The following is a 23,824-nucleotide window of genomic DNA, read 5'->3' as shown; positions in this document are numbered from 1 at the left end:
GCGACCTATAAACATAAAGGAGATAGGTCATGTTTAGCCATGACAAGACAGTGTATCAGAATTTGAATTTATATATAAGTGTAGGCTTTGGAAGGATAGACGTTCTTACATGAAGCCTGTAACTTAGAATATGCCAGCAGATCTGCATAGCCCGAGCATATATCGGTGTATCAAACAAAACCTTTGAAAGAAAAACATGAAATGTTATTTATAGTTTTCTAAAACACGTCCAGAAAAGTAGTTGAACTCCGGTCAGTAGTAAAACTCTCTCACTTACCCTGATGGGTCTGTAGATTCCCTCGCTTCCTTCAATAAACTCCATGGACATTGTGTTGCCGTTCATCAACAAATACTTTGGATTTACATCCTCCCTGGTCTGAACCCCAACAGGTGTAGGTTCAGCAGGGGGTGTAAGGGGAGGTGGAACTGCACCAAAAGCTGGTTCTTTGGCAGGGGGTTCCAGGTCCTTATTTGGGCTTGGCTTCTCATTCAGATCCTCTCTGGTTTGAACATCAGTGGTAGACAGAGGTCCTGCAGGTGGAGGTGGCAGCACAGCACAGTCTGTCTCTGGACTGGGTTTTGGTTGCTGCTCTGTTACAGTCAGGTCGGAATCCTCCTGGACTGGAGTGGTTACAGTAGTGACAGTCAGAAGAGACGGCACTTTGGGGCCGTGGGGCTGAAACAAGGCACAAATCTGTCCCACTGCCACCTGAACTATTTCACTGAGCAGCAGCGGAACAAGGCAATCGATCTTGTTGACCAGGACATCAGGTGACCAGGTCTGTCCTATCTGAGTGAGGACAGACAGGACCATTTCATCTCTCACGGTGCGGGAGAAGGTGGCCTGATGTTCAGTTGTAAGGGCACTGCAGACCCCGTCCATAACGGCCTTTGTGACCCCAACAGACATTTTGCTGAGCTGTTGGGAAGGCATGCTTAAGTGTGGGCCATCAGGAAGCCCCAAGAAGCCCTGTAGGACTCTTGGAACGACCTCAAGCACCACCTCTGATGGACAAAGCTGTTTTGGTGCCTCCTGCTCCTTCGCTATCAGCATCCTGGCATAGCCTTGCGCTGTGCTGATGACTCTGGGATGTCTGTAAGTTAAAGATAATAAAATAAATGTTCAGAACATCAGATGAATTAAAAAGAAAACATTTAATTAAACTCTTAATAAATATGTGTCATAATGTGTGACTCACTGAAAATTAGGGGGCAGGGCTTCTGGAGAGTTGAGTAGAATCATAGCTTCACACTCAACGTCCCTCATTTTATTGCTGACGTTCACTGCATACGCCTGAAACATGACATTAGATGTGCAGTTCAGTTTTGACATGTTCAGTAAATAAACTCTGTGACATGCAACAATTTACTCCAATCTACTGTACGTGTTTTCAGGATTCTAGTCTTACCAGCTTCAGAAGTGGCTTAGCTTCTTCATCATCAAAACCCTCCATTTCAAACTCCCAGAGACTTCAAACAGAACGAAAAATAAGTTGTATTTTTTTTTACTGTTACTCTTTGTATCATTAGTGTATTATTAGTATGAAATGGACTGAGTTAAGGCTGTCTGTATGTGTTTCAGTAACTCACCCTTCTCTCAGTGAGCATTTGCTCTCCTCTAAAATAAGGTTGATCATGTCCTCAGCAGTCACCTGAGATGGGATCTGGTTTTTCTGCTGAAGCCTGAAGAGTTCCATCATAATTGCGACCTATAAACATAAAGGAGATAGGTCATGTTTAGCCATGACAAGACAGTGTATCAGAATTTGAATTTATATATAAGTGTAGGCTTTGGAAGGATAGACGTTCTTACATGAAGCCTGTAACTTAGAATATGCCAGCAGATCTGCATAGCCCGAGCATATATCGGTGTATCAAACAAAACCTTTGAAAGAAAAACATGAAATGTTATTTATAGTTTTCTAAAACACGTCCAGAAAAGTAGTTGAACTCCGGTCAGTAGTAAAACTCTCTCACTTACCCTGATGGGTCTGTAGATTCCCTTGCTTCCTTCAATAAACTCCATCGATATTGTGTTGCTGTACATCAACCAATACAGAACCAAAATACCGACAACGAAAAATTCACTAGTGTAAATACAATGATAGTCTCAAGAGTAGTCCAACAGAATCGATCCTACTAGCACAAATAAAGAGCATGTGTGTTCAGTGAGTGTTCTGGGTGAAGTGTGAGTTGAGCAGAATTCTGATTGTTGTGTCACAGAACTCAACTTTCTGGAACAGAACTCCATACATCACACATTCCGGTCGGTCACCAAGGAAACACTTTCTGCAAGCATTTTGTTTTTACTTAAATTGCAAAGTCAATAAGCATCATTTTACAACTATAAAATGCTTATAATGCATAACACTGTATATCAAACAATTTGGTCATCATAATCCCAGTTGTTGGTGCCATGAGTTGCCATTATTTACATGTCAGCATTACATTATCCAGTGAAATCCTGGGGTATATTTTAGAGTAGGCCTAAATGATAATGCCGGTGATGGGCCTACTCTGTAATTGTTTATATTTGTCAGCAAATCACATGTAGTAAAAACAAAAATAAATGTACCCTGCAAACACTTATAGCCTGTTGAGATTAATGTGGTTAAATAATCAATTATGCAATAGGCCTACTATCATTATGAGACAAATCATGCTGACTTCATCTCTGTAGTTTACTACTGTATCCGATTATTTTATTTATATTTTTGTCAGCTTAGTGTGGGACTCAAGTGAGGTGTATGTGATGGTAATGCAGCCTCCAGTGTTCTCTGTGCCCATTAATAGCCAGGTTCTCTTTGATGATGTGGCCACAGTGAGCGAGGTGGCCCCCTTTTCTTACGCATCAGTTGCAGCATGTAAATCCGCCTGCTGTGTTATCTCCTTAACTGCTCCAGGGTCCACCTGAGTTAGTCCACCTGACAGGGAAATTAAAGAAGCTTCAAAGGCTTTATTCTTTATTTTTGATCAACATGACACAGTGCCCTCATACCATGCCAACATCACACGTTCTTCTGATAATCTAGTGCAAAGGTTAGCCTACATAGAATGAAGACTGGAAATAGTGTGTCCAATAAGAGTTAGAGCCAAGGAGAGACCTTGTTTAAAAAGTTAATAATTGTTCCATCTTAAAGGTGCGCTCAAGTGATTTATTTGTTGAGTGTTTGCAAATAAATAAATAAATACAAAGATTTACTACACACTGCCATAAAGTCAAAGAAGTTAAGGCTGAGATATCATGTCTTCTTTTTCTAAGGTATTGGCTAGGTATAAAGCAAATTAAAGCGGACCTATGATGCTTTTTGACTTTTATGACCTATAAACGTTGTTATGATGATTCATAGTCATGCTTAACCACACTAAATTATCAAATAATGACTTACATGCATTTCGACGTATTCCCTGCTGACCGTCTGGGGTGTCTGTGCAGAGCACTAAACACTATTCTAGCCAGTCGAGAAGTCACGTGTTCAAAGCGGTCTACCCTTCCGTAACTTTGTGACGTCGCATGTAACTTTGTGAAGTCACCACGCGGATGTTTCCATGTATGGTAATGCTGTCACTTCCCTGTTCGCGTCTGCCTCGCGCCCTTATAGGTCCATGCTCGCGCTTCCCGCCACTGAAAGTGTTCCGGAAGGAAGGTAACCAATCACAACAGAGTGGGGTTTGCAGGAGGGGGGGAGGGGAGCGGAGATGGCCGATCACAGGCGGAGGGAGCGGAGATTGCCGAAGCACACACACTCAAGTGTTGACAGGACGTGCTGGATCGCCAAAATAAGAGAAAGAGCTTCCCGAAAATCTACATAGTTTTTTGTGATGTGATTCGTGTCAGGTTGCTCTATAGCAGTGTAAAACAAGAAATTAAGACCAGAAAAGAAGTATAATAGGTCCTCTTTAAAGGAAAAGGGAACGTGAAGGTGTTAGGTCACTATGCCATAGGAACAGATTCAATGTGCCTTGGTATTGATTACGCAAGACACTTGAACTCTTGGAGGAATGAACATCATTCTTTGAGAAGAAATTCCCTCATTTGGTGTATTGATGAATGCGGTGGAGAGCACTGGTTGTGTTACTGAACTCGCATTGTAAAAATGCATTTACCGTTTCAAAGCATCAGTGTACTAACCGGTTAATATCTGTGAATGAAAGCGGACAAACCGCTACCTTTATGTCGGCAGAGCACGCGTTAGAGACTGTTTCAAAAGGAGGAAGGTAGGCTACATGTAACTAGCTTCACTAGCTTAATTAAGCTAACGGTTTAGCATGGACATTTAAAGAAGGTTTGTAGTAAGCAGTTGAATACTAATCAGGTTAAGTGTGGCAAGAACTATTATCACTAACTTCTTCTTAAGCAAGCATTTTACATCACTCTCTTGCAACGACTTTACTTTGAATAACAACCAAGCGAAACTTCAGATCGAATCCAAAAAGCAGAAGAGAAGTTAATTCGGTATCCTATTCAAAGCACGGACATTGTCGCCCCCCTGTGGCCACCAGTGTTGCCAACTCTTCAGTAAGGAAAGTAGCTATTGGCTGTCCAAAAAGTCGCTAGAAGTCGCCAGATGACGTCATCACCTAATTTGCATATTTGTAGATGACGTCATCGCCTAATTTGCATATTTGTTGACAGGGGTTTTATACAGTAATATTTGAATAGATGAGGTTCTAGTGTTATGAACGTGACAATCGCATAAACAACCAACGTGGTAATGTTAAGTCTAGCAGTAATCATACATGCTCATGGTTTAAAAAAGCACTGCATAACATTTTGAATTGCACTACTCGTAGACTGTAGAAGAGGTGGGAAAAGCTGCTAACTGCTAATAGTGATGCTAACGGAACACGAGCGGAGAGGTGTATCTCCTGCTCTGACCGCAGCTGGGAGGGGCTGCTGCGCAAGGACCGGGCCGCCTGTCAGTGCTCTGTGACGGGGGACGGGCCGGGAGGCTCCCGCTGCTCGTTGAGAACAGTTAAAAGTGATATTTGCTTCGGCGAAAAAGTCACCAATAACTCCAGAAAAGAAGCTAGATTTGTCGCTTGTCGCTTTTTTGAAAAAAAGTCGCCAAAGGGGTCTGAAAAGTCGCTAAATCTAGCGACAAAATCGCTAAGTTGGCAACACTGGTGGCCACACACCGTAACTACAACCGCATATAAAGCTAGACGCAATCACATACAAGTAATACTCCCGGTCAAACCTTTCAAAATAAAACACTATAAAACTAGACACATTTACATACAAGCGATACTTCCGATAGATAGGTTAACAAATGAATTCACCTGCAATCGGCAAAATACACCTGTAGTCTCTCTTTAGTGTCTAAAGCAACTGCTGACACTTGTGTGTGTGTGTGTGTGTGTGTGTGTGTGTGTTTGTGTGTGTGTGTGTGTGTGTGATAGAGGTTGTAAACGTGCATTTACTGCTATTTGTGCTATTTGTACATTGTGCACAAAATGCCTTGAATATTCTGACTGAAGGGACGATCATCGAAAACTAATGAAAACAAAAGATGTATAAAATTAAGATTATTATTAAGTTTTTATTTTAAATTTGATCACAAATACACTATATCTGAAGTATTAATAGTTGACGTGCGCACTGCGCACACGCACGGGAACACACACACACACACACACAATACACTTGATAAAGACAAATGTAATAAAAAATAAAAATAATCACTTTTTAATTTCTCTTTGATTCATCTCTATGAAACAATTATGAAGGAAAAATTAAAGATTATATTTATAAATTATATTATATGTATATTTGCCGGATGTTTAAGAACTGTTTATTGTCTATTTTCAGTGAGAGGAACTTGTTTCCATAAGACATGAAAGGTGAAGTAAGCGGTTTATTTATGTTAATATAAGTGTTAAATCGCTCTTTATTCAGTGATCACTTACATAATGTGCGCGTTTCATAAAGCCGATCTCTCAATCAGCTGCTCTGCATGTATAAGGCAAATAAAGTTATTGGAGGATTCCGAAATTTTTATCCAATCACAATAGAGAACGCTACAAACCGACACTCGTCTCACTCATTGTCTCACTGCCGGTGCACGCCAGAGCGAGAGATGGGTGTATGTTTATGCAGGATGTCTGTTTTGATGGTTTTTATCATGTTTTATCACAGTTATGGATCTGAGATGATGCTAGATAACTCGCTGCTTGAAGACCGCAGTGCATTAATGTGGTGACGTAGGGACGAGCTGCTAACTGCAGTAACTGACAGGAAGTTAGCTAAAAGAACCATTCCGCTTACAGCACCTTTAAATCTCTTTATAATGACGCCTCTTTACTGCCCTCATGTGGCCACAATGAGGTACTACACCCACAGACCTACCCTGCGTTCCAAATCGCATACTCTTTCTTTTTTCTATTCTACATACTACATCAGACGATAAAAAAAATCTAGTTAGGATGCAGTAGGCATACTATTGGGACATACTTTTACTCTTTTATGTCATCATAACATTGCGCCTTGATCTTGCCTCTTGCTTTTACGGCACATCCCCGTTTGTTTTCATATGGAGGCTTCGTCGATGTGACGTCACTTCACGTGCGCACCGGATTGTGGGTCAGAATCGCCCAAATAGGATGCAACACTAACTAATTCGTTAATCTTGGCCAGATGAAGTAGGACATCCGGGTACTTCTAACCATCCTAAATCTGGCCACAAGAATCGGGACATCCTAAATCTTTTTTCTACATACTATATAGTAGAAAGTATGCGATTCGGAACGCAGGGATGGAGTCAGTTCAATAGTTCTCAATCAGTTAAATCCTATTCAGAGTGTGAGTGCAGGCGCCCTCCTGTGTGGCCATCACTCATTACTACAACCACACTGGTTGCTAGGTGTAATTACATACAAGCAGCATGTTTGGTTGAAAAAAAGTGTCGTGGTTGTTACTAAACTTGCGTTGCAAAAATGTATTCACCGTTTCATAGCATCAATGCACTAAATCAGTTAATATCTGAGAATGAAAGCGGACCTTTTATTTCGACAGAGCACACGAAAAACCTTGTGTTATTAGTTATTATGTGTTATCACTATCTAACAACTTACATAGGGACCACTACTAGTGGTCCCTATGTAAGTTGTTAGATAGTGAGCTTGTCAAGCCCAATACGATGCACTTTCTCACCTTCAAGGTGAATTAGAACCTAGGTCAAGTGTCTAAGGATGGATGCTAACATTATCTGGTTTCTAACTCTTTTGCCTTTTTTAGCTAACAAGCTAACGTTAGCTAGCTGCTGATAGCCATGGAACTATCTGCCTAGTTGACTGCTGATAGCCCACCCTGTTTATTTCCAATGTATAGTGTCATAATAGTTAACACTGCTGCTGCATGCGTAGTGAGTCCTACAAAAAAACACTCCAAAAGGTGATACGTTTTCAATGTGCAGAAAGTTTTGAACAATAAAGTAGAATAAATATTTGAATGCAATACAGAATGCCTCAGTGCCTTGATTTATATTCCATTAGATGTGTGTCAATGGGAGCTAGTTGTCTTTTCCTTAACATGTCCACCATGAATAAATACAGAAGACACAAATTACTGCATAAAAATTAACCAGAATGCACAAAATGAAGTGTTCGAACCTAAATTTTTTGTTGTCCCCCAGACCCACGCTTTTAATGTGTCGAAATGTTGAAATGAAACCTAGCCCTTCATTTATTAATTAAAATGTTTATAATAATTACACATTATTGGATGCAGACCAAATTCAAATTCAAATTCAAAGAACTTTATTTTTCCCGTGAGGGAACTTCATTTGTGGTCAGGCACATACAAACAAGACATACTTCAACAATAAATAGTCAGTATCATGTACGAGAATAAATAAATTCTTAAAAGCTAAAAAAAAACCCTGTGGGTAGGGGGAAGGCTTCAATAGGTTGAAGCCTGGAGTAATGGGTTGGGTTTGGCGGGCCTACTGTTTATTCAACAGCCTGATGGATGCTGGAACAATGGTGGACATGGCTCGTTTGGTTCTTAGGGGCAGGGAACGAAGTCTCCTTCCTGAAGGTAGCAGGTGGTACTGGTTGTTGAGGTTATGGGTGGGGTCCGATATGATCCGTCTACTTTTCCTGATGGCTTGTTTTTCAAATATGGCTGTGAGGGTGGTCTGTGGCTGTCCAATGATCTTCCCACTCATCTTTATGATCCTGTTGAGGATACATGTAAACTGTAAAGACGCAAAGACGCTGGCCATTGAAATTATTTCAGTTCTTTACATTTTTTGTGTTGGGTTCCTAAATTGGCCCTCAGCTATCAAAAGTTTGAGAACCCCTGGTTTAGACCATTAGACATGAAGCGACGGAACTACATCAATAACGCAGCTCCCTCCCTCACGAAACACACGGTGGTTTCCCGATAATTTTAGACAGGACAGGCTTATTGTGCGACACGGTGAAGTTGAGGAGGGGATACGTTGAGGAGGGGATACCCATACAACACCAGGACCTGCGGTGGTTTAATAAACAGCTGAGCTGCTTCAGCTTCACAATCTCTGTCCCGAGCCTCAGCTGGACTGACGGTCACGGACACACGGTCGGACACAGACCTAGGGTCTAGCTAGGGCCTACAGGACACGGAGCCGTCAGAAATTCATCTCACGGAAACTATGAAGTGTAAGTCTTGTTTGCTAATGTTTTATACACTTCCAAAGTTAGTCTGCATAATCATTTCAATGATGAGAAGCAACGTGTGGTTATAATTTATTGCAGGCAGCATAACCACTAGCTAACAAGTCATAACCCATGGTCATAACAGCTAAAGCTCGTTAGCATCTTCTTTTAAAGGGGACATATTATGCAAAAACTCGGGTTTAAATGTATATTTCCGAGGTCTACTAGAAAAGGTTTTAATGGTTTATTGTTCAAAAAACCCATTAGTTTTCTACCATTTCCCATTTCTTCATCGCCTTTTCCAGCCTCTTCTGCTCTCTATCTCAAAAGGTTATCTACCCCCCTTCGCAAAAATCCTAGTCTGCTCTGACTGGTCAGATCTTCATGGGCGTGCATGCACCGCCCTGCTCATTTACTCTATACCAACCTATATGGGCATGGCACACGCCCAGCTGTCAGTTTTGTTTGCTTTTGGCCAATGCAGCATGGAGATCGATGTTACCATGTTTACCTTCATTTCTACAGCAAATATCAGCACACTTATCACTTCTAAACCAAAAGCTTTACAACTGAACCTGGTCAGGCAGGAGTCTGAGCTGAAAACTGTGAAAATTGCATCAAGATTTCTGGTTTCCCTGACATTATCCTCAGGAAAATACAGTTTAAATATGTCACAGTCAATAACAGAATATGAGCATAAAGTATTTATGCAAAAAACTCCTAACTTGTAACATACAACGTTTTATGTATGTCTCTACAGGTTAAACTGGGGAATAATCTACAACCCAGTGGAGTGAAAAAGCTTTGGTTGTGAAGCCATGCTGAGGTAACATGTAAACATGTACAGTAGCGAGGCAGGAAAGGAATGTATCATGTCAAGGAAAAGGCATTATCTTTTGTAAAAAAAAAAGAGTATAGAAATAATTAGTCAGAGCTGCAAATTATCTGACACCCTTTCAATATATAATAGATAATGTATCATTTGTATTGTGATCACTCATTTATAATAAAGTTCTACTGTTAAAAAATGTATTGTGTTGCTTACTGTCACTGTTTGCTTCGTGTAGTAAAGGATTACTTGAAACTCACAGTCAGGATGTTGGACTAGTTTTCTGACCGATCTACATGCATTGACTTATACGTTTTTTTAATTCAACCCTTTATCTCTCTGAAGATTTCTTATAAAACAGTATAATTACATTTTAAAAAGACCAAAACCATACTTAAAAATAAAGCAGTTAATTCATAGCCAGTGAAATGGAAATATAAAGTGTACATATCAAACAGAAGCAAAGCCATAACTTTTATGTAACTGTTGTTGCTGGTGGGCCCTGAAGAAGACCACCTGTCCCACCCAGTGAACAGTCTCCTCTGATGGAACAGATAGTGTGGTCCGTCAGGTCACTCATATCTGTAAAACATGAAACATTCAATGTTATATCATGTAGCCTAGCTGAAATACATCATACAGCTGTAGTTATGGCAAAGCTACAAACTAATGAAAATATATTTTTTCTTCGATTATTAAATAAGATAGGCTACTAATAAGTTCAGTATAGCCCTTGCTCAAGAAGCAACGAGTGGCACTGTTTCCTCATATGATGCTAAAATTACTTTTACTTTGCTGACAGTAATGCCTTGCCTTTAGTTTGGTCCCTCTGGCGTCACCCTGGGGTTCCTTTAGCATACTGCAGAGAAATCTCTAATACGAGCCACAGAGCGAAAGATCCTAAGGTGAAATGACTGAACCTCCCAAAGACAATTTTTTTCTTTCTTTTTTTTAATACAATTTGCTTGTATCCTTAAGCTCCCCCACAGGCGAGACCAATTATTGGTTGGTGTTGTACAGAGAAACCAGCCCGTTTACATGGTCTCCTATGAGGGTGGGTTTGAGGAGCATTACTTATTTTCTATTGAAATATTTTTGAATTGATTGAATCTGTGGGTGTGGTTGCTGAACGTGTAAAAGTGCCTTTGCTCATTTTCTGCAATGCCTCCATATACTCTCAAATATCTTGTTATTTACCCACTTACCCATTTCTACCCCGAGGAATAATCATTTCCCTCTCCGATACTTCTTACTGAGGAGTCTGATTTGTTGTTGAGCTCCATCTTAAAACCCTTCAAATAAACTGCACTCTTCCTTGAGCTGTGTCTTTGGTTATTATTTATGATTCCGTATTGAGGTCATACTGTGTAGTTTCAATCCAAATTTTAAGGTATGGTTAAAATGATCATTTGTACGGAGGCCAGTCTACCACAAATCTTGTACACTAGTTCATGTTTGTGAGCCCACCTTATATTGGTTTATTATAAATTCAGGTATTCCCCTGAGCAATTCTGAATGTGTGTGAAAGATAAGAAGAGACCTCATACACATAAGATATTACATCTATTAAACTTTATATAAAGAATTTAGTTTATTAGTGCAAAAAGCTTCAGCAAAATGATAGAAATAACTCGTGTACACAGATATAGCAACATCCTTTATGCAGATCATTCATTTTGATGATTTTGTAGATAAGCTTTCATATCTTTTCATCATTCCTTTTACTCCTGAAGTTCAAATACAGTAATCCTTGTGTCCATTAGCAAGCTCATGGTTTTCTTCATTCATTGCAGACAACATATCACAACAGTCAGAACGCTACAGATGTGGAAAATGGTTATATATTTTGCAGCTTGACGTTGAATGATCCGGGTCATCCACTGGGGTCACTGGGTTGACTCATGTATTCAGCCTAAGAGGAAACATTTTGTGATATTTAATATGTTTGTTGTATTTTCCAATAACACTGATTCAAATTCTCATACCACCTACCTTAACCATTTAAAGCATGTTGGAGTACAGAGGCTTCCAGGAAAACTTCTGACAGTAAAACACAGTCTGCGTAGAGAAGACAGATGAGATCACTTTCTGAACAACAACCACACACTCAACAAGTCAATGTCTTAGTCGCTTACTTACCCCACATTTGAACGCAGTCTTGATGTCTTTGCACCTGTACGTTGGTAAAGTACATGGATCTGAAAGAGAAACAATTGTGACATTTGAATGAGTATTGATAAACAAATGAAAAATAAAATGTATTAATAAAAATATTAATGTATTACACTTGATTGAATCCTAGCTTCTAAAAACATATGACCAAATGTGTTCTCTGTCATTTGAAAAGACAAACACGTGTAACTAATAACAGTAATGATGGGCCACAAAACAAAACATTAAGTAGTTTGAAGGTGAGAGCTGCACTAACCCACAAGTTGAGCCTCCTGCCCTTTGCACTGGTGGAGGAGAGCGCAGATGGCCTTGGGGCTGGCGTAGCTCAGGATGGCATCCAGCACTGGCTTGCTGTACTTGTCAATGACGTCCTTGCACTGATCCCGGTAGGAGGATGGCAAAATGTGACAGATCTCCTCCAGCAGCTTGATCACAGCATCCTGAAGAGGAAGTGGAGGGAGAGAGGGTGAGCGTGCATCATGTTTACCACAAAGTCTCTAGGCACCTGGGTATCTAGTCTCTTTGTGCCTCACACACACACACAGACATATCTGTGTGTGTGTGTGTGAGGCACAACGAGACTGATTGTTTGTGTGTTTCTTCAGTGCATGTGTGTGACTCACCTCGGTCCTTTCTTTAGGTAGCATTTCCTCCAAAGTCTTGAAAATGAGAATGCAGAGGGAGCATTGTTGTGGCTGCTCCTGATTGAAAGACACAGACAGCGTGATGACCTATACACATATACAGTATTACATTATTGTTTTCAAATGTCTGAATCCAAGTTGTACTTTACTGACATTTTCACCCGTCACAGCAACCTCGAGAGCCTCCTTGATGAGATAACTGAGCATCCTCTCCTGCTTGTCAGAGGTGACACAAAGCCCAAGGATTTTACAGACCTCTGCTGGTTTCTACAGAGAATGAAAATAGACCTCAGTGCAATGAACACACGTGAATTATTTAACCCTGATACTTTTTCGATAAACTTAACCCAGAGGAATGAATCCAGCAGGCAACTTACCACTACACCGGTAATGAAGGTGATGGCCACTGGGAGCATCTTGTCCACTTCCTCTTTGCAGAGTTTACCCGCTGGCTCAGGCAGGTGGTTGCACAAATCCTTAATGCCACTCATGATCTTTTTCTGAAATATAAAACATTGTTTAGCAAATGTTGAATTCAGGGCACCCAAGACATTATTCCCTTCCAAGAGCAATTGAATTATGGCAGTGTTTTAAAAGTCTTTAGCTATGGGACATGCATGTAACAAAATAACATTAAATATGATTTGCAAACTATGTCAATTGCATATCATCGTTGAGCAACAGGTGCAATGCTATAACTCAATCGAATGATTGCCGCTCAAAAGTTATTACTTTTAATAGAAAAACTTAATTTAAAAAACACAAATTTTGAGTTAACATATTAAGTGTTTAATAATTAGATTGCTTCAACTTAATTTATGTTTATAGCAAATGTTACAATAATTAATGTAACAATTCTAATGTTTTAATTTTTAATTTAATTTAATTTAATTTAATTTAATTTAATTTAATTTAATTTAATTTAATTTAATTTAATTTAATTTAATTTAATTTAATTTAATTTAATTTAATTTAATTTAATTTAATTTAATTATGGAGAAGCTACTGTCACCCCATCACTTTCCCACCAATCACAGGCTCCCTATGAGCCTCATCAATAGCTAGGTAGAAGCTAACAAAAAAAAGAAGAAAAGACTCTTCTGAAAAGTCTTCACAGAGTTAATTTTGTCTTTTTTTTAAAACATCTTGAGAGCTGAAAGGTAAGACACTCGCTAACACATTTTCCCTTTAGGGACAAAATAAAAACCAAGTTAGACGTTTAAAAAAGCAAGTAAGACAAGATATCTAGGTAGCATCTGTGGACTTTGAAAACTAGATTAGGTTTTGTGTATGTGGACTGTTTTTATTAAAGTATTTGCATTGTTTTTTTGTTTTAACAATGGCATTTTTAGGTGTCTAGCTAACAGGAGCTAAACTGGCTAAATTTTGCAGCAATTGTTGAGCATAGTCTATTATAGCTGAGGAGCTCAACTGTTGAAAGGTTAAAGGAGTTTTGATTTTTTTAAAATGCACTCTTAGGGCCCGTGTCCACCTAACGCCTTTTTCCAGCGTTAAACGCTGGCTGTGCGCTCGGGAGTGTGTCTACTGAGCGTTTTTTTCGACCGCTTTTTTCGACCGCTTTTTTCAAGCGTTTTATGAGCTGGGAGAGAGAGTGCTGTGATCGGGGGAGAGAAAATGCTGATCGTCACCTGTCAGTCAGACCTATCAACACTGGTTTAACTCTTTAGGCTTGCTGTTTTCTATTTAAATCGTTACATTTTAATATGAGTAGTCTTATGAAACAGAGAATACTTTCCACCATCCTCTGTTTGGATGAGGAGTTATCGCGGCTCCTGCAAACACACACGGAGCAAGTTGTAGGCTGACGTGTGCGCATGAAACGATCCGTAGGAGATAAAAAATACAGCGAATCAAGAGTTCGCCTAATCTGCTCCCACAAACGGGCTCTCCTCCCTCTGTTCTGGTCATTTTAAGTCACTATTTTCGTACAGTTTCGGGTAAACAGAGACGGAAAAAGCAGTTTCTCTTCCGTCTTCCTTGTTGCTAAGGCGACGAGTCCCGACGATCTTCTATTTGATTGGCCCTTTGAAAAAAGCGGCGGTGACGTCCCCACCGCCTTTCTGAAAAGTTAAACTTTTTTCAACTTGAAAAGCTCGAAGTGGCCGCACAAAAAGGCAAAAACGCTTGAAAAAAAAACGCTGGGCGCTGCGCCTTTTCCCGAGGCGGCCGCTTCTCATTGGGAATCAATTGAAAAAAGGCGCTTGCGGTGGGTAAAAGGCGTTAGGTGGACACAGGCCCTTAACCTGCTTCTAGGAAAATAATAACCTCATCATAACTGTACTGCTCATGAAGCTATGTATTGGTTCCTTTGTAAATGTCTAAATACAGTATTTCATAATGTTGTAGTAGCCTATACATTTTTATCATTTCAGTTAAATGCGATGACAATTGAAGATATTGTTTTTTCTCTCTGTTTGGACTTAGATGAAGCTCCCCCACCACCACAGACCACACTTGTCTCAGAGGAAAGAAGATCTTTATGGTCAGGTGAGGAACGAAAACGGTCTGTGACATTTCAATTCAACTTTAGTTAGGCCCTAGATGTAGAAAACGGGAAGGAACTTGATACCAAAACTAAAAGAGTACATTTCCTTTTTGTGTGTGTCTCACTTTAAGTTGCTGTCAGGGACACACAGATGTTTTGAGTCAGTGGTTATAGTTTGGGTTAATTAAGTCGCAAGGAAATAAAATCAAGTTTACTGAAGTACCCCAGTGAAGTTTATAAAAAAATAAAAAATGTGTGTGTCTGTGACATTCACTTTTCATGCTTGACTGAATGTGTAAAATGTGCTTCAACGGAACTGATAAAGATGAACAGGAGTGAAACACTTCCTGAAATGTATTGATTTTTATTTATATTATAATGTAAACTATTAAACCACAGATCCTACTGTACAGGCCCCTGGTGTGTATGTAACCTTGACGTATGAATATGGACATTTACAGTATCGATAATAATATCAGTGAACAAATATTGATCCCCTGGAATGTGTGCGCTGCTTGGTCGACTGTTGAACTCACCTGGAGGTCTGCATTGGAAAACAGGTCGACAAGCAGTTGGAATATTTGGGTGCAGTCCTGGCAGACGTCGCCAGTCTGAGTAAAAAAAAGTTAAAGTCACACAATGAAAAATAAATGATAGCCTTATTTACGTATATCTCTCACACATACCAGGTGCATCATTCGCATTGAAGTTGTGTGCATGTGGTTTAAATGTTCCTCTAAAAAGTATTTCATGAGGAACAAACTGATTTGTGGCTGCGTCAGGTCAGGTATACGAGATCCAAAACTTAGAAAAAAAAGGTGACAGTTTTTTGTATGTGAAATCTTCTTGGAGCGGGGGTTACTTCCTGATTTTGAAGATTAGCACATTTCAGTTCTCTTTATATACTGTATGTCACGTTGCTTTTAATGTCCTTTTGTGCAGTTTAAAAAAATGTGGGGTTTCTCTTAAATTATTTAAAGAAAGTATATGACAGAGGTAAAATTGTTTTTGAAGATTCAAGACTCAAGGCGTATAATTTAGTTGTCTGTTCCTCTTTTAAAATATTTTCCTTTTAATATTGATATGCTGCAACTTTTTGATAGCAAATGACTCAAATGTGTGAACATGGTTTGATTGTTTGTTTGTATCTGTTTGTTTCCTGGATTTATTTGAGGTCCTACATTTATTTTTGTCCTATATAACAATGACAAAACATGTACTTATGTTCATTTTGCTGAAAATACTGAAGAAGGAAAAATAGGGTGTTCAATTATTTTAGCTCACAAACACAATTTATACAATTATTCTATAAACCATATCTAGGGATTGATAGGAAATCCAAACTTCTTTATAATAACATGTATTTTTAAATGATGTTTAACATTGGTTAAGTCGTGTTTCAGTAAGTACAGTAGGATGACACACATCTCTTATTTTGAAATAGCACATGATATTCAAAACGTGTGTTCTGTTATATTATTTATGTTTCTATAGGCAAAATATAATTTTGTTACTAGAAATCACAAAATATGCACTTACTGCTTTCAGGGCATCTGGATTTTGCAAGCCATCGATATTAAAAGCAGAAGTCAGACCTGCAGGTGGAAATATACATAATTAATAATCTCATTGTAAAACATTTCATCACTTTTTTTCCACTATTCACGTCGTCATTTATCATCTCAATGCAATTCATAATAGTCTCACCAAAGCCCTGGAGACAAACCAAGAGAAGCAAAGCAGTCTTGAGCGAGGCCATCCTCTATCTGCAGGCTTTTAGTTGAACGTCGTACCTCCTGAGGACTGTACAGGGAAATGTGAGTGCCGCTTATATTGACTGGGTCCACCTGCCACCTACAGCCCCCACCAAACACATTTTGACAGGGAAAAAAAACCTTATGCTAGTGTCTCGAGATTTGTTCTTCTCAACATAGCAGAACCATGTTTTTCCCCTCGATTTCAATAAGCCAATAATAGTAATAGTTTCACATCCTCACACTGAGGTGCAAACACTTTTCATGGTTCATTTTAGAAACTCAGAGAAGTTTCAAAATGTGTTATATTATAGTTTTGTCAACAAGCTGTGAATGCTGACATATTTAGCAATTTTGTCTGTTGGAGTTAATGTTGCCTTTGCCCCCGTTAATGTAAAAAAACAGCAGCACTGCTACTCATCATCCTTTCTAGTACAACACATACATGAACAATACCCTGTGTCCTCAAAATAGTTGTATCACAACACAAAATACTGAAAAACTAGTGACATATACTTTATGATCACCCTGCTTTGAAATATTCCTCTCAATTGACCAGATTCTATCAGCAAATAATAATAATACAAATTATAATAACAAACAGTGCAATCAGTACCACCTTAAATCTCCTCGTCGAACTTCTTTTGAACATACCTGTAATTTATTTTTAATTTTTTTTAAAGATTTTTTTTGGGCATTTTTATGCTTTATTGATAGTGTAGAGACAGAGTTGAAATGGGGCAGAGAGGGGAGTGACATGCAGAGAACGACCGCGGGCTGGAATCGAACCTGGGTCCGCTGCTGGCCGAGGCCCATGGGGGGGGACACCCTACCAACTGAGCTAAGGGCGCCCCATACCCGTCATCTTAAATTAGATTTTTATGCTTTGATAATGTGTGTGCTTTTAGTTCATTTTTGTTTGAGGATTTCAACCCTTTTTCTTTCAATGCAATTCCCTCAGAACATGTTTCTGTTTTTTATTTATGGTGAGAAAATGTTTCAGAAAATAGTTTGAGGGCTTTCAATGTTTGTAATAAAGAATAACTGGTGATGAACAGCATTGATGTAGCTAAACAAAAGTAAGTTTTCTTTTCACACTGTTTTTAAGTTTTTAAGTTCAGGAAACTGTAATTCGGTCAAAGGCTAAGCTTTGATTGACTTATTATTTGTTAGCTTAATAGTCTTGATTTGGTGTGAAGTGTCTTGTTGTTGAGCCGTGGTGATACTGTATCTATTGCTGAGATATCACTTTCAGGTGCTTGCTTGACTAACCAGGGGTGTGGTCAGGTAGACAAAGCAGTCTTCGTTGGAGGCCAAATATACTTCGCTTTGGTTCCTTTTCTTTAAAATGATGTGCATACTTTCAATTCCTGTTTGTGTTTCCTCTCGTAGATACTTTAAGCCTCGCACACACTCACAACACTACCGTAAACAACCAGCCATATCTGTCCCACCCGCTCAGCACACACCCAACACCTAGTCACAGGAGGCTTGTGGAACTGCCATTCTGATACCCGTGACCAACACATCCAACCTTGCTCTTCTCTCCTCTGCCAACTCTTTCACCCACACACCCAGACCCATTAGAGGTGGTGGTACATGTCTACTCATCACCCCCAAATGGAGATATTCTCTCTACCAGCTGCCACATTTTACTCCACTATATTTTGAATTCCACGCTGTTACTGTTACTCATCCCATTCAACTAAACATTGTTGTTACCTGCTGCCCACCAGGTCCCTGTAAGTTTTTGGAGGAATTAGACAAACTCTTTTCTCTGTTTGTTCCTTCATGGTACCTACACTTATTGGAAGTCTCTTTGGATAAAACGTCAATTAAAACTCTACCATGCTTCAACAGTCAAACAAGACCATCAGCGAAACCCAGTTTCAGTTTTAACAGAAATGAATACGTAGGCCTATATTTAAATTGTTCTGCTGTGCTGTCATGTTTTCAGAAGGATTAGGATTGGCTTGAACTGGTATTGTGCAGTGATACTATATAGATGACCTACATTTACTTCATAACTGACTCATTTCCCAAAGATGTCTCTTGGCTTATCTTTATTATGACCAGTTGTTTTCGGTGGCACAAGAGTGTCATTCCAGTAATTTATAACTCTGCAGCAAGTGACTGATCAGTGTCTGGTGTTTTTAAACTCTAATATAAAGTAGCTTGCAGTGAAATTAAAAAGATGAATCTTTTATTGACACTTTGATGTTGGTTATACAAGGACTTTTTTGACATAGAGCTGCACTTCCTGTCTAGCACATATAGTGAGGGAAGCTAACTGTGTACAGGGAAGTAAATACAGACTCATGAGGTCCTGAAAGACAATAACAGAAAAGGCTTTGCCATTTGTCTTCGTGCTTTTAAGGGGTATCCAGAAACCTGGCGTCACCATAGTTGTCTTGGCAAGTAGTCGGCGGGATTCCACTCGTAGTTCTTTCCTTCTCACTTTATAAATTCCTCCTGTCTTTGTATAAGCCTAGCTTGTGAAACCTCTTCCTCGTCCTGGCTCCTGACAGAACATGTGACAGAATCAGCATGTTCAAGTAGAATTTTAGGATTTTCTTTGCCAAATGCAATGCACCTGCAACAAGGAGATGCCGGAAATGTTTCAGTGGTGCTGTTTTAGACTGAGCAGAGGCCAACAATCAACAACACCCAATATTAACCAAACATTAAAAATGTAGAGCTGCAAGAAATTAATGTGTCTCTCTCATCTTAAGCCACATAGTCAACATGTATTTCTGAAATTTGACTGAGAGTCTGTGTCTGTGATGTTTGAATAGGTGGAAACAGGCGTCCGGTGATGAAAGGGGTGGCGGTGAAAAGGTAACCATTACAAAACATGTAGTTGTAAGACATGTGGACATGCTTTACTGGAGTACCTGCTCTGTCACTGAAAGTTATGGGAGATGCATGCCATGTGTAATACAATATTTCCCATAATGCCAGGCACAAGGATACAGCGTTAAAAATCATCCATATTTTTATGAATGAAAAATATCTGTAGACATATGCTTTTTAAAATAAAAAATGGTTTATGTTCTTTGATACCACAGAGCATTATATGCTTAGAAAATAAACAGTTCAGGGCTGAAGTGAGATGTGCTAATGATTAATATAATTAATAATAATTAATATTAATTATTTTCTTGAACTCACCGCTGTTTATTCGGGTAAATAGTGTAACTGCTCCAACCAATACTTTAATCATTACCAATCGCTTGGGAATTAATCAGGAAAATAAAATGCAGTGACCCTTGTGAAGCTCTTCTGCCCAAGCTGATCAAAAAGGACAAGAAAGTAAGACATCAGTCATTTCACATTGGAGCTTAGCTTAGTCACACAGAAGAATAAAATTACAACAAGAAAATATCTGTACTTGTATGAAACAATAAAAAAACAGTAGCATACGGGCCTAAAGATAAGTGGGGCTGGGGCTAGTGTTGAAGTGGGGCTGGGGCTACAGTATATTAAGTTGAAATTATCTTAATATATATACTGTATATATATATATATATATATATATATATATATATATATATATATATATATATATATATATATATATATATATATATTCTATTATCAAAATGTATTTCCTTCAACTAAAATATGATTTTTAGAGGGTCTAGCCTGATCCTACCAGACCATTGTACTTCATACTGAAGGGAAATTAAAATTGAGCGGAAGTAGGTAGGTGGGAAGTACCATCTAAAAATTATATGTGAAAAGATTTACTCTTATGACGTTTATGCCTTGTCTTTAGTTTGGCTCCTGTGGCGTCACCCTGTTGTTCCTTTAGCATACTGCAGAGAAAGCCACAGAGCACTGACCTATGTCTGTGTGATCATCAGGTGAAATAACTTATTTTTTATACAATTTTTATACCATCGAAATACTTCTTACAGAGGAGTTTAATTTGTGTTTGAGCTCCACGTTAAACCCTTCAAATAAACTGCTCTCTTTCTTGAGCTGTTTCTTTGGTTATTATCTATGATTCCATATTGAGGTCATACTGTACTTTCTCAAGTTATGACCCTTAATTGAGGGTGAAAATGATAATTTGTATATTAGGGTTCTTGCAACATCCAATTAATTTTTAGTTTTATAGTTTAAAAAAAGAAATGCAGATGTGGGTCTTAGTATAAAGAGGCTGTAAAGATGACCACTTCCTTAGGCAGACATTAGAACATGAGTTGTTTCAATTATGTCTTTCATACTACGACTATTTGTACTACTAACTACTTTCAGCCACAGTGCCCCTGACTCCTAGAACAACCTACAACATAACTGTTAACCAATTTAAACTTAATATTTTGAATCAGTCCCACTCCACTTGTTACTGTTTTAATTAGGCTATTGTTCTGCTTCATTCAATTGATCTGAATGTTTTAATTGTTTTTGTCTCTTTGTAAGCTCTTTTATTGTATATTGTGTATTTGTAATAACTTGACGTCATTGTAAATTGATCTTTTGAGGATAAATAAAGGAAAATGAAAATGCGTTGTAAAGAATGGCAGCCACATACAGTAGGGGAGAACGGGGTAAGTAGGCACACTTTTTACTCTAGTGGGAATTGCTTATCACCTAAACATCTTTCAATAATCATTCCTACATTAAATTGAAGCTTAAGGTGTTGGCTTGAAATGTGTACCCCTCACTTTTTTTATCTTAGTGTAATAAAGAAGAAATTAATCATCAAAGACACCCTTACACATTGTGACAACCAACCCCATCAAGGGGTCGGTTGTCAAACACTATGGGGTTGTTTGTCACAATGTTATCTTAATGGGAATAATCTTAAAAAGAAGGCAAGAAAGTAGAACTAAATTTGAAAGTTTAATTGCATTGTCAAGTTGACAAATAGGCCTACATAACCTACTGTAGCCTTGGCAGCTGGTCTAGTTTGGGATGCACTGGGTTGTTTTGATTTTGTTGCCGTTTTTTCTTTTGCATGCTAGCTGCCTTTTCCTGCTCTATTATTTCCTTCTCTGGGGTGTCAGTGAGGATACAGCTTGACAATTTATTTCGTTATTGGGTTCCTTTTCTGGCTGCAGCCTTGAGATAACATGTGACAACCAACCCCCCAAAAAATGTGACTACCAACCCCAACTTGAATTTCTTGCTAGCATCAAGGCCAACAACCATCTGACAACTAATTAGCTTTCTAACCACAATCTAAACTATAGTTTACCCTCCACACTTTGTATGGGTAACAAGTGTTTTGTTATGAACCCATTGTGTAAAAGCCTAGAAGAAAAATACAGAGGAGCTAAATATTTTCAATTTGACATGAAAAACACAAACAGTCGTCTCACCTCAAATTCAGCAGTCTAACTCCAAGGAAGACTATGTAGGTGACCTCTGATCCTAATTCTGGATATTTACATACCAAAATATCACAGACAGCGCCTTCTGGTTCCGAGATATAACGATTGCGACAACCAACCCGTGTGACAAATTACCCCGTTCTCCCCTACATGCTGTATATATATATTTTTAATCCCGGTAAAGGGTTTTTTACTGGGAGTTTTTTCTCAGCCGAGCTAACGGTGTCATATTGTATCATATTGTATGGAATGTAAAGCCCACTGAGGCAAATGTCTATTTGTGATATTGGGCTATACAAATAAAACTGATTTGATTTGTATATGGACTCTGTTATCCACTTTTTGTTCTGGAGACACATTCAGATCACATTGCTTTACAACCTCAAATACAAAAGTTGGACTTATACTGTCACTTGTTTGTGATTTAAAAGGAGAGCCTTCATACAACAATGCTGATGGGGAAACTATACAGATGCCAGTCTACCACAAATCTAATACAGAAGGTCATATTTGTGAGCCAACAAATTGGGGAATCTGAGGCATCGGGTAATGTGAGCCACCCCCTGTATCTAAGCAACGGAATACATTTGTGGTCATGTGAGATATATGTTTTCAAGCCCCTCTCATTTCCCCTTGGCCCTGAAAGAGAGGACCTCATGGTGCTGTGGTAAGCATGTTTTTTCACCAAAATAGGTATTTTGCATGTAAAAGTAAATTTTCTTGCTGTCAACTTAATCAACTGTTGTGCCAAAGCAAATGTAATCACATAGAAAACCTTCTATCATACGTGTTGATGAACTACCAACCTATGAAACCATGTGATGCTGATAACTGAAGATTAGCCTGAAATGCTAAGAGAGGTAGTTTTTTCTCAAATTGTGGTGGTGGGGGAAAGTGAGCCAAATGCTGTGGGGGAAAGTGAGCCACTGTCTCACTTTCCCCCACCATGAGGCACAAGTTAAGTTTAGTCTTAAACATATTTTAATGTAATATTACATAACGTGTTTTATTTTAATGTCATACACATTGTAGAAAAGCCATCATGCCAAGGAAATACACCAGGAAGACGACCTGGACCACACAGACAACCACACGGAAAGAGCACCTTCTCATCTCTCATCTTTCCCTGTAACCTTCAGGGCTGGAATGTAGAGTAGGCCTAGTTGTAGAGTATGACAGGCTGATGTTATAATCCAGTTGGGTCTTCTCCTGTGTTCTGAGTCACAGGCTGTTCTCGCTGGTTCTGATTTTCCTATGCTTTGACCCCCAGACACTAGCTGGCTCTAAGGGTCCTGTGTTCTGACCCCCAGACTGTGTTCTAATCCAACTGGTTATATCTTTCATTTGAATCTTATTAAAACCTTTTGAATTATAATATGTTGTATTTGATTTTGTTCAGAGTTACTTTCAAGTGTAAAATTTGCTTTGCTTAATTGACCAAACCCCATCATTCTTTTACTAGTTCGACATTAGTTCTGGAATGTGTGGCTAGCTTTCAGGATTCTTACTGTTACAATATGTGTTGTTATGGTAGTTTCAGAGCGGAATCAGTGGATATGTTTACCCCACAGCTGGGGTAAAGTGAGCCAAATGACAACTTTTTTTAAAACAATAATTTCTAGGAAACATCCCGAATTAATGGGAAATGTGTACATTTGAGTGATAAATAATTTTAGCTCCCTTAGAGGGGAGCAAATGTAAAAAGTGGCTCAGATTACCCCGTTCTCCCCTATATATTTTTTTAAAATTTTTATTATTGAAACGCACGGGGATGCGTCCCCGTAACAGTAAAAACAGTACAGGGGTCGAAACACTTAAATATCCCTCCTAATTGTTTATATTCATTCCCCAATTATTAATAATAACACCCCTGCAGTGGACTGTACCATCTTAAACTTGCGAAGTTCGGCTGGCCTCTGCCTCTCGTTGCAGACGGC

The 23,824-nt window shown here is 38.9% G+C and overlaps 1 protein-coding gene across 1 annotated transcript; it reads right to left on the bottom strand.

Annotated features, from left to right (window-relative positions):
* Positions 1-11,081: 11,081 nt before the first annotated feature.
* Positions 11,082-16,653, bottom strand: LOC307262225 (prosaposin-like). The gene is made up of 10 exons (XM_080043021.1): positions 16,499-16,653; positions 16,331-16,386; positions 15,328-15,402; positions 12,663-12,785; positions 12,439-12,552; positions 12,265-12,342; positions 11,898-12,081; positions 11,609-11,667; positions 11,462-11,527; positions 11,082-11,381 (listed from the first exon to the last, which is right to left on the bottom strand). Exons 1-9 carry the CDS (start codon positions 16,548-16,550, stop codon positions 11,471-11,473), a joined length of 798 nt encoding a protein of 265 aa, XP_079899147.1. The 5' UTR covers positions 16,551-16,653; the 3' UTR covers positions 11,082-11,381; positions 11,462-11,470.
* Positions 16,654-23,824: the final 7,171 nt, after the last annotated feature.

The sequence above is a fragment of the Ammodytes marinus genome (assembly GCF_949987685.1).
Source record: "Ammodytes marinus genome assembly, chromosome: 15".
NCBI lineage: Eukaryota > Metazoa > Chordata > Actinopteri > Uranoscopiformes > Ammodytidae > Ammodytes > Ammodytes marinus.
The sequence above is the reverse complement of the archived record's forward strand: the minus strand, read 5'-3'. Positions and strand labels throughout refer to the sequence as shown.